Source organism: Cynara cardunculus, unplaced genomic scaffold (assembly GCF_001531365.2).
Source record: "Cynara cardunculus var. scolymus isolate 2C unplaced genomic scaffold, CcrdV1 Un_Scaffold_6400, whole genome shotgun sequence".
NCBI lineage: Eukaryota > Viridiplantae > Streptophyta > Magnoliopsida > Asterales > Asteraceae > Cynara > Cynara cardunculus.
Genome location: NW_020202944.1, coordinates 1 through 12405, shown reverse-complemented (window position 1 = coordinate 12405; position 12405 = coordinate 1). Strand labels below are relative to the sequence as shown.

General features: G+C 32.3%; 1 protein-coding gene across 1 annotated transcript; it reads right to left on the bottom strand.

Moving 5' to 3' along the window:
• Window positions 1-6641: 6641 nt before the first annotated feature.
• Window positions 6642-7511, bottom strand: LOC112504658 (dehydration-responsive element-binding protein 1D-like). Its single transcript, XM_025108607.1, has one exon. It carries the CDS (start codon window positions 7464-7466, stop codon window positions 6843-6845), a length of 624 nt encoding a protein of 207 aa, XP_024964375.1. The 5' UTR covers window positions 7467-7511; the 3' UTR covers window positions 6642-6842.
• Window positions 7512-12405: the final 4894 nt, after the last annotated feature.

Genomic DNA, 12405 nt, shown 5'->3' with positions numbered 1-12405 from the left:
ATAATTTATTCAAATTATTTAACACATTTTTATTGTCTATGAAATAAAATAAATATAACTTTAAACTTTATGTTACATAAACATTGTTAAAATTAATGATAACTAAATAGGGTAAGGGAACACTGGGACATTTTTTAGTCTCTATGCTAAATCGTAACACCCGACGCATTTAGGATACTCGTTGAGAGCCCAATGGTGATCTTATGACTTTAAAATGTTCTTGATTTAAAACGGGGGGGGGGGGTGTTTATAAAAACTCTTTGAATGAACAAGAGTCGAATCAAGGCGAAGAAAACGAATTTGTGGACAAAAATCTCTTCCCGCGACCTGCCAAGCGACTTAGGTCACGACATGGGTCACGTTACTCTCTGTCCTCGAAATTACTCTTTTGTGCGGGCAACCTATCGCGTGACTTAGGTTGCGTGTAAGGCCGCCTAAAGCCAATGGTGACCTTAAAACTCAATTTCGAGCTATTCTTCCTCATCTCTTCATCCTAGCCTTTATCTTGGAGCATCTTGGAGGTGTAGTGTCGGTTTTGAGGTTGTGGAGGAAAATCTTGGTAGATCCACGTGTTTTCTTGGTTAAGGTAACCTTCTAATATTTCCAGCCAAAAGCTAGGGTTTTATATGTTCATCATCTTCCACATTTATCTTAGGTTTTGGTTTCCTTGAAGTGGAAAGGATCTTTTGGGAAGCTTTGAAGCTAGGTGTTGGGTTTTGGGTTCCTGATTTGTTAGTAAATCCCAAGTTTTCTTCAAAAGAAGCTAAAAGGTTAGTTTGAAACCTAGATTTAGCATAAATCAAGCAAGTTAAATTCTAGTTACTTTGCAAAACTGTATAGATGTCAAAATATATCTATTTTGGGGTTTGGACACACTTTTAAGAGTTTAGTTCATATTTGAAGAGTTTTACGATTTTCTGTATTTTGGCATATTTGGGGCATAAAATCGTTAAAGATTGTTATGATGGTTTTTTGGGTGTTCTGAGACCCCCAAAGGACACTTATTTCTTTAAAAGTGTTATCTTGATATTGGGATGATTTGGTACAATATATTGTTTTGACTCTTGAAATAAAGTGACTTGAGTTAACAAGAATTTTATTAGATTTGTTAAACAAACCGAAAGGTTTATGGACCCTATGTTGAGTCAAATGTCGTTTTGGGACTTTACCCAACTTATGAAATTTGGTGGTAGGGGTGTTCACGGTCCGGTTTGGGCAGTTTAACACCTCAGACCATCATCCAAACCGTAATGGCGGTTTATAAAATTTTCAAACCGAGCGGTTTGACATCAAGTGTCCAGGCCGGTCAAACCAGACCACGAAAAGGCGGTTTGGTCTGACCGGTTTAGGCGTTGGATCTTTAATGGACTTCAAATATTAAACTTAAAAAACATATATAATTTATAATTTTAGATTAAATGTTCATTTTAACAAAACAAAATATCTAAACAAATAAATGTAATAATTAAGTAGCTCTTGAGTACAAATTTGAAACAATCCAAACTACAAACAAATAAATATATAATATATATTAGAAAACAAACAAATTTAACAAAGTTACAACTCCACTGTGAGTATTGAGTAACAAAATCCACGACTTTACAACCTTCAATAGTTCTATTCTTGAGTCTTGAGTTCTTGACCAAACAAAATTGAAGCCAAATCTAAGTTGGTTAAATCATTTGGTTGATGTCTTGATGATGTGCGCCAAAATCAAACCATGGATTGATAGAGTTCTTGAGGGATTTCAAATTTTAGAAACCGTCAATGTCAAATGTGTCGATATGTTTAATAGTTTAATGGTTTTAGGGGTTGATCTTAATTATGTTGGATGTTAGGCTTAGAGATATATTTGGGTCATAGCTCATAAGTTAAAAAGGTTGGGCTTGCTAATACTAAAATATGTGTGTGTGTGTGTGTGTGTGTATTTGGCGGTCGGTTTGGTCCAAACCTCCCAAAAAAGGTTCCAGACCGGACTGAACCGCCCGGTTTTGCTATTTTCCAAACCAAACCGCTCAAACAGCAAAAAACGGTCCGGTTTGACTTGGTTCGGCCGGTTTGAACGGTACAACGGTTTTTTTTTAATACCCTTATTTGGTGGCGACACTTGAGCCTTTTTGTCATAAAAGTATAAATATTTGGTAAATGTTTTTCCTTGGCTTTATAGGATTTTGAAATACAAACCATACGGGTTTTGGCTATTTGCCTATTAATCTTCAATGAAGGGTTATTATGGACTTATTCATGTTATAGGTGTCGTGTAATTGTTAAATATTAGAAAATATGCATTTTAGGATTATGAGGTTACATTGGCTTTATTCAAAATAATCAAATGTTTTACGAGTCCTTTTGGCTTGATTATAGGGATAATTGTCCGGTTTTAATAGCTCAATATGGAGTTTTAGATGTTTAATGCTATTATTCCATATTTATGATTTATTACATGTTTTGGGTATGTTAGCCATTCAATTGGGAGTTATGTAATTTAGTCTATAGTGTAATGGATCCATATGCATTGAGTGAGTCATTTTGATATTTGAGGAGTCTTGATGTCCTTGTTTTGAGATCAATGTTTTTTAGGCATTATGGTAGTTGGTATTGCGAAGAGGAGTCTGTTTGGGTTGCGCTCCAGGACTGTGGCTATAGTGGGGGATGTTCTCTTGTTGAGTCGGACTACGGGACTTTGATATTACAATGATGAGCTCATGTGAAGTGAGACATTGGAACCCTTGTTAGAGGTTGTGGCCTAGTAGAGTTGACACTAAGTCATCAAGGGTATTGTGGGGATGAACTCGTGCTTAATAGAGCTGACACACACACACATACACATATAAGGGTTTAATCATTTGAGAATCACAACATTTATGAGATCCATGAGATCCCTTCTTAGTGAATCGTACTAATTATATTATTACATTCCTAAATTAATAAAACAAGGGTGTTTGTGTAATTTGCGTTGGATGACAACTCATCTCAGTCTTACCTTATTAAAAAACAAATTAAAATAAACACAAAACCCTATCTAAATTTAAAAAAAAATTAAAATTAAAAGACGACTAATTTAAGATTTTCGGTAAAATATCGATTACGGAATAAATTCCTTTCTAAATATCAACATTAGATTACTTAGAATGGCAATTTAGGATTTAACATCAACAAATAATAAACCAAACCTTAAACAAAATCTAGATTAGAGATGAGTGTTACTAAAAGACATTAATTGTCGTTATCTCTAATGTATGAAAGACATCCCGAAATAGTTAATTCTTTCACGTGCCTTTAATTAGCGCTCGACTTATCACACTGTCGCAAATACCATTCCCCAACAAGGACTTGATGCACATGCCAACAAATAAAAATGGTTAGGCTTAACGTCTACTGAATTCAAACAGTTTTCATCATTTATATAAAACGGTAAACGGAAAAAATACTATTTAAATCACTATTTCCAAAATGAAATGTATTAAATATGAAAACTTGGTGACTATATCACTCATTTTAATATGAAACCAAAACTCAATACTCAGCCAAAATATGAATTAAGTTTAATATTAAAATACTGAAACGTAGATAAAATTCTATTATCCAAAACATCCAAAACATAAATAAAATTCTATTATCCAAAACATAGATAAAATTATATTATCCAAAACATCCAAAATATGGATAACACTTTATACTCAAAACGTCATCAAAACCATGGATAATACTCTGTCTAAAACAACAACTTTGGTGACGGGGATACCTGTTTCATTGATCGTTTACATTGACAACATACAAATGCTTAACCATATACGATATAAAATCTCTCACCTTCTCGCAACTTGTTTAACTTCTCGCAAGATACTTCTCACTCTCTCTCTCTCTCTCTCTCTTTATTTATCTATCTCTCTCTATATATATATATATATATATATGTGTGTGTGTGTGTGTGTGACGGTATGGTTTGCACTACGGTTTCATTATTTAAAACATCAAATTGTTGATTGTACAACAAAGTTAAGTGCGATTTTATAAAAATGCAAACCACAACTCATGATCAAAATCGCACCATGCAATGTGGACGATTTATACCGTTTTACGGTCTAAATATTCACCCCTAATTAGTTGTGAATTCATGATCACGTGATTTTAACAAATTTATTTGTTAAAGAAGGTAATTAAAAGATACAATTTACAACATCATATTTGTTTTTATTTCAAATTAACATAATAATATTCATGTCGCATTGTTAATGTATACCGTAGTTTTTGTCCATCGTAAATCCACTTAATAAGTATCAGTCTTACGACTTTAACAAGATTATTTTGTTCGTCTGAAAAGTAAAATGAATAAATTGTTCTTGGAATAATCTTAAAAAACCTTATAAATACTAACAAAACTTATACAAACTAAAACTATTTGTAGCTACCAATCAAATTGTTATGAAATGTATCCAAAAATAAATCTCGAAAGACGTCAAAATGTTCAAAATTGTTATGCAGATGAAGAAAAATTAGAACAAAATGTTGAATTTGTCTCCAAAGTCAGCATCCGAAAGGAACTACAAGAGTGTTCAATGCAAGTCATAGAGATCCAAAACTTGCATATAAATTCATATATGTTTATTGGTTTTTATGCGGCAAAAATGAAAAGATCTAGGCGAATTGGCTGGCGCCTTTAGGCATGTTAGAGTCTTACATCAGCTAGATTTTGACCATTTCTCTTGTATGCATGTTGTAACCTCCCGTTTCTCCTCTAAGACTTTATTGGAGAGTCATATGGAGGTTTCACATATTCTCACAAGGTGTATATCAAGCCACATCAAACACTAAAGTTACATATCGTTTCTTTAATCTTGGAATGGTGGTTTTTCGTGTTACGTGAATGGTGTTCTTTCAATAATATACTTCCTCTCTAAAATTAACATAACCAAGAAATATTAGTTTTAAAAGCTTCGATCTCCCCTTTGTAATTTCTCATTCCAATCATTGTACTCAACATCGTGATAGTGAACTTCTCGGTGGTCTCTTCCGCCGTGGTTTTCCCAAGTTTGGGTTTTCGATATAAACACGATGTCATTTTCTCTCTTTTATTTTCTGTAATCCGAGACGACCACGTTTAAAACTTGACCAAGATGGGAAAACTGGATGAGAACATTAAAAGACAAACCTTTGACCAAAACCTAGGGAACAAACTCAAGTTGGGAACAGATAAAAAGGCTGTTGGCAATTTAGGATAAGATAAGGACAAAAACGACTTTTGAATATGACGTCACTGTTTTATAGTTAAAATACGCGGATGGAACACTGATAGTAACCGCCACTTGGCAACACTTTTTCTGGTATTAAAAACGCGTGCTTTTTATCAACCCTGGGACCCACTTCCACCACCCCTTAGATTTGGACGGTTTGCCATTCTAAACCCCCTTATATTATTATATTCACCGTTACAAATAAATATTTCTTTATTATTATTTTAAACAAATATTTCTTTATTACTATAAAAACATTAATAAAACGGTGATACATAAAATCAAAATTGTTTTTTGGTTTTAATTATCATATATTATATTTTTTTAAGGATTATTAATCTATAAAATTATAGGAGTGAAAGATGGTATAATATCAGTTTTATTTATTTATATAGTTATATTGTATATCAACCAATTATGATTGGTATGAAAAATATTGTATTGTGATTTGTGTACCAACTGATTATACTTGGTATTAAGTTTTTTCAGTTGATATTATATTTGTATCAACATTATAAAAGTTGAAGTCAAGTAAAAATGTTCAATAGGCAAACATCTTCAAGAGTTGATTAAATCACACATTAAAATATTAATTAAAATAACAAAGAAATAGCAGAAAGTTCAGTCAGAAACCCAAAAGGCCACCCACAACGTGCCACTTGTCCCTTTTTAGAAAAAAAATATTCATCATGAGTACCATATTCATGATGAATATGGACATTTTATTCATCATGAATCACATATTTATGATGAATAACATGGCCATATTACTGATGATTATGTCGTGTTTTGCGTTGTGGGTTGTTCATTGGTCCTTAATTAATTTTAGGTTCATAACGGAACTTGCTTTAGATAAATAAGTAATGGATTAATTAACAGAATTGGTACAACACGGTAATACAGTGGTATAGGATCTTTCATATCACATACCAACAAAGTTTACACACCTGGTACACCAACCAACTTAAATTGATACTAATTCTATTGATAGCGTTGATATGCATATCGGTTAGTTTCATCTAATATAAATTTGAGGCTCCTACAAAATCACATGATGGATACAAACTATCTACCTAAAAACCTCGTGAAGCCTCCCAATAATATAATTAACAAGTCATGACACAAAATCATACGTCTGATTGAAATGCAGATAAAAAAAGTCGTTTTTACATTGTACATTTGTCATTTTTAAGGGATCCATGAATACTATATGCACTTAAGAACCGGTTTCTTTAAAGAAATCATTATGACCAAAATTGTATGTGGATGTAGCTTAGTTGGTAAAGGAGCTACGTAACTTTATCCAAATAGAAAACATGTGTCGGGTCCGATCCAGCTTCAGCCATTAAGTGAGCGGAAACAATATGCCCTTGAAAACATATTCGATATAAAGTCGATTAAGATTGCTGGTAATCAACTTTGTGTATCATTTCTCATATCATGAGTAAAGGACTAAATCCTTGTTTAATTAATTGAATATACATTAAAACTCGAATTAATGTGATAGTGATGTTGGTCCTCACTATATTTACGTAATCAATTAGCTTTGTCTATGAAAATTAAGGTTAAAAAAACAATAACTAAAAAGAAAAAGAGTACTAAACGGGCCTAAAAATTCCATAAAGACACGTCAACACAAAATTCAACGTTATCCACATAGTTGCCTGCATACCCCAGCGTTTGAGGTGGTGGCACCATCAGACCCTCCGCCATGCTCGCAAGGAATCCAGGGAACATCTCCTCTTCATCCACGTAAACCACAATTTCCGACAACTCTTTCGTTTCCTCCTCAATCTCCACCGTCTGTCGGAAAGCCTCCGCCGCTTTTGAGGCGGCCTTTTTTATATCCTTTACATTGCTAGATTCTGGGACCGGCAGCCGCCACACTGAGTCGGCGAAATTCAGGCAAGCTGATCTCCCCCTGAGGGCTAAAACAGCGACGTCGTGTGCTCTGGCAGCCATTTCAGCCGTTGGGTATGTTCCCAGCCAGACTCGAGATTTCTTATTTGGTTCTCTTACCTCACAAACCCACTTACTGGAATTCCTCCTCCTCACGCCACGGTAAACCGGATGTCTGGTCTCCTTGAACTTCTTTCTTCCGGCTCTCTTCTTCGGGTTTCCAGAAGCCAGCATGACGTCACTTTCTGAAAAACCAGCACCGCTACTGCAATCAGATGTTGAAGCATTTTCCGGTGACGGTGAAGGAAACATTAATGGGTTAAAGGTATTCATAGGTAGGTAGCTTCTGTTCTGTTGGGAGTATATGCTTTTCAAGTCGTAAGTGAAGTTAAGTGTTCGGTTGGGAGGGTTATATAGATTTGCGAACGGGTGTGTTTGTATGGTGTGAACACATATCAAGTGTGTGTGGTGGGGACGATAAAGAGGCCAGCTGTCGGGTCTGGAGGAAGAGGAAGCTCGGTAGAAAGAGGTTAACCTTAAAAAGTTTGGATTCATTGGGCTGGACACGCGTGGTGCCCGTGGTAGAGGATCATATTTTATAAACTACAATTTTGGTCCTTATACTTTACATTAAATTACAAACAACGTAGTTTCATTTAAATTTTTTGCATAAATAAATCCTTAAAGTTTTTGAAATCGAATAAAGTAGTCTTTTTAAACCAAATAAATTCAATAGGTTTTATATTTTAAATGACTAAATTTCTAATGAATATCTTGAACCGAATTATTAGTTACTTATAAAACGAAAAAGATGTATAATTTTCTATTGATATATTAATAAATCAGTAACTAGAAGGGTACTCGTGCAATGCATCGAGATACATTTCTATTTCAATGTTTCGTTTTATTTTTTTATCTATGTCGATATAATACAATTTTATGTGGTTTTGAGAAATCGATAATGTTTTTATTTATGAATAAAATATAAATTTGAAAATATCATATAAAATTTACAAAAAAATATCAATATTAGTATCAAATTATCTAATTAAAAGTTCTTGTTTGTTTTTTTTTAATTAAAATTTTTTATTATAATTTACTTTAACGTAACGAATTAACTTAATTTAGGTTTAATAATATTTTTTTATAAATATAATAATTAAGTATTCTGTTAGAACTCAATGATTATCCTAATTATATTTTAGATTTTTTATATTTTAAAATGAGATGTTTATCCTCTATTTGATTATGTTTATCCGCAGTTAGTTACACAAAGTCAAACATAGAGCTTTAATAAGTTCTACTTATGCACAATTTACTTGTAATTTTGAATTTTAAGTAATATGCATTAATAAACAGTACTTTATGCATAAAAAATGTTTTTAAGAGTTTTTGTCAAATGTTTTATATATAATATAATATAGATAAAGTATAATAAATCAACAAAAATAAATGAATAAATGTCATTTTTATTAATTATAAATTAGGTTTTTTTTTACAATTCAAATGAAAATCATAAAAGAAAATAGTAATTATTTATTTTCATATTCAAATGATAATCACGGGATTATAATAAACACCTTTGATTGCCATTTGAACATGAAAAAGACGAATACTAGACTTATCCACTTTGAATGATTTTACTAAACCTCAAGGATCAAAATTAGAGTTTACTCTATATTTTATATCTTATATACCTTCCCTTCTTGTCTAATAATGGTGGTGGCACCTCTTCCCTTTAGAAACCACCGGTGACAAACACCAAAGAGACGGAAACCCAAAAGTTTCGATTAAAAGAGAGACTAATATCATCTTTACCCCTCTTCATCTTCTCTGGTGAGCCATATCTTTTTTGGTGCCAACTCAAGACAATACATACATATATATATACATATATATATATATATATATACACATACACATACATATATATTTAGATTTTGATATATATATATATATAGAGAGAGAGAGAGAGAGAGAGATAGAGAGAGAGGGGACACGTTCAAATGAAAACCGTACAATTCTTAGAAACCGTGTAAACTAATTTCGACCAATAAGAAAATTTCATTTTTTTTCTAATTAAATTTAATTATTAAGGGTATATTGGTCATTTGCATTGTTTTCTATAAAATATGGAAGTTATTAATAAATCTTAATTAAGGTAATATAATAAAGTAAATTTTGTAAATGGTAACATTTAAATATTTAATTAAATTATAATATTAAAAATTAGATTTATTTATATTGTGTTTTGGTTTATTATTGTCAAGATTCATGAAAATTTAAGATATTAGATTAATAAATCAATGAAATCAGTAATAGAACCAAAAAAAATATTCATGAAACCGGTTTCGTACATGGTGAAATTGGTGTATGGAGTAAGTGAAAATGATGATGAAATGGGTGGTGCATGAAATGGGTGCATCATGAAATTGGTGCATGGATATATGAGTGTTGTAATTTCATTATCAATAACGTAAAATGACAAATGACTCATCAAACCATGGTGGCCGATGTAATGGGTGATTGAAGAAAGTGAAATCATTTCATGGTTTCTAAGAAAATTTTGTGTAATTAGTGAAAAATGAAGCAATTTCATTATCAATAGCGTGAAATGACAAATAACTCATCAAACCATGTTGGCCCGATATAACGAGTGATTGAAAAAAGTGAAACCATTTCATGATTTCTAAGAAAATTTTGTGTAATAGTAAACAATGAAACCACTTCATTATCAATAGCGTGAAATGACAAATAACTCATCAAACCATGTTGGCCGATATAAGGGGTGATTGAAGAAAGTGAAACCATTTTATGGTTTCTAAGAAAATTTTGTGTAATTAGTGAATAATGAAACCATTTCATTTGATGAAACTGTGAAACAATTTCGTTAATGAAATGTAGTAGTAAATTTATTATTATTATTATTATTCAAAAGGTTTCATTATTTTAAATTGATTATAATGTGTTTTATTTTTATTGTTGATCTATTTTAATGATGGATGTAATTTTATTTATAATATTTGTACATAAAATTAATATATTATTTTACAAATGATTTTGTTTCATTAATATTACGATATACATGATATAGTTGTCATTAATATTACCACTACCAAAGTTACCATATATGATTTTGTTTCATCAATATTACGATATACATGATATAGTTGTCATTAATATTACCACTACCAAAGTTACCATATATGATTTTGTTTCATCAATATTACGATATACATGATATCTATTTTTATTTATTTATTTTTTTAATTTTCTAATATAACCTAAACTAATCTTGACCATTGATCAAAAAAATAGATGGATGAGATTGGTTTACATGGTTTACACAAATGAGGGCGGTTTTCATTTGATCGCTCCTCTCTCTCTCTCTCTACATATATATATATATATATATATATATATATGTATGTATATAGATTTTGATATCAAAACAAAGAAATCGTTTAAGGATTAAAGATTAAACCTGATGTAAGCAAAGGCTTCAAAAATGGGAACTCTATATCACCAGAATATGATGGAAGCATACAACATACAAGAAAGGGAAAGCAAAGCAATAAACCTAGTGTCTATCCTATAATGACAAAAAAGTCTTCGTGGTAGCGGGCCTTGCTTCTTTTCTTAGCTACTGAGTCTGTTATTGAAGGAGTAAGCAGCGCCCTTAGCATGCTTTTGCCTGGTCCCTATACTATCACACAATATAATATAAACACATGAACTCTAGTAGCGGACCTTTGGTAACACACATAAGCAGGTTGATCAAGTGTAGAAATAAAAGAGAATAGAGATAAATTTGCGCACAACGTGTTGTCGAACAAAATGACAATCAATCTCAATGTGTTTGGTACGTTCATGAAACATGTCGTCGTCAACAATTTGAATAGCGCTCTTATTATCACACTAGAGGATTCTAGGAGAGGGTTGAGGAGCACCCACATCTAAGAAAAAGCCAACAAAGCTAAACAAGTTCTTAAGTAGTGTCAACAAGGACACGATATTCAAATTCGATGCTCGAACGAGATGTCAACAATCGTTTCTTACTTCACCAGCATATAAGAGAATCGCCAAGAAAGAAATAGTAACCAGTAGTAGATTGATGATCAGTAATATCAGTATCCTAATCGGCACCTGAGTACAAAAGAAGATGATGAAAAATGAAGGTTATGGACAATTGTACCTTTGAAATAGTGAAGAATCCGTAAAAAACAGCATAATGGTTAGAATATGGAGCATAAATGAGTATACGACATAAGACAAGTTTGCTTGAGTAAAAGTAAGATACACCAGAGAACCCACTAACTGCCTATAGAGGGTTGGATCACTGAGATGGAACCTAGAAACAAGAGCAAGATGGACATTCGACTCAAGAGGACTTTTTGTCCATTCATCTCCCAGCCTCTCCCATCCCTCGTCAGTTGTAGAAAATTTAAAACCAGCACTGGAAGAGCTTTCATCCATTGTCATCGTGAAAATAGGGAAGGATAACAAGTAATAAATCTTTCAACCTCTTCCATTAAATAGGGAAGGATAAAGAATAAAACTATGACACGATTGGTCTTGGAACTATAGTAATTTACACATTGGTCCATGTACTTATGACACAATTTTACAACACTATGACAACTCCAGGGGTAGGTGGCGAGGTCAGCCTTTTCAAATGAATCTTGTAAGATGTTAAAATAAATCTATGATAATTCTAAAGGTAGGTGGTGATTTCTGACCGTAGGGAGCGATTTTTTACCATGGGGGCAAGGCCAGGATTTCCAGATGAATCTTGTAAGCTTCTAAAACAAGTATTGTAAGACATGATTTAAAAGTCTATGACAACTATATCTCAATATTTGACTACATAATCACAACCCTAGGGATAGGTGGGCGATTTCTGACCATTGAGGGGGATTTTTTTTTACCATAGGGTGTGATTTTTTACCATGTATATGTGTATAAATTGGATGTCTCATGAAACCAAAAATCACAACTTATACCAACCATATTCAATCTTCTACAATTACTTGTCTACTTCCTGTAAGAAATGGTTGGAAACCCATCATTATCAAACCCTCCGTCTTCTCAAATCATGCCTACTAAGATGAAGCTATCAATAGAAAAGTGTTGGTCCCAAAAGGGTCTACAAGAATACTAAACAGTTTGTAGAAGGGGGGGGATGAATACAAACACAATTTTCAAATTTAAAATATATATTGATAAAGAAGATCAATACAGATTTTACAAGATTGTTTGCGGAAAGATAAGT

Bases quoted from the DNA above. Each gene is read 5' to 3' on its own strand.
- LOC112504658 (XM_025108607.1), bottom strand. From the start codon at position 7,466: ATGAATACCTTTAACCCATTAATGTTTCCTTCACCGTCACCGGAAAAT.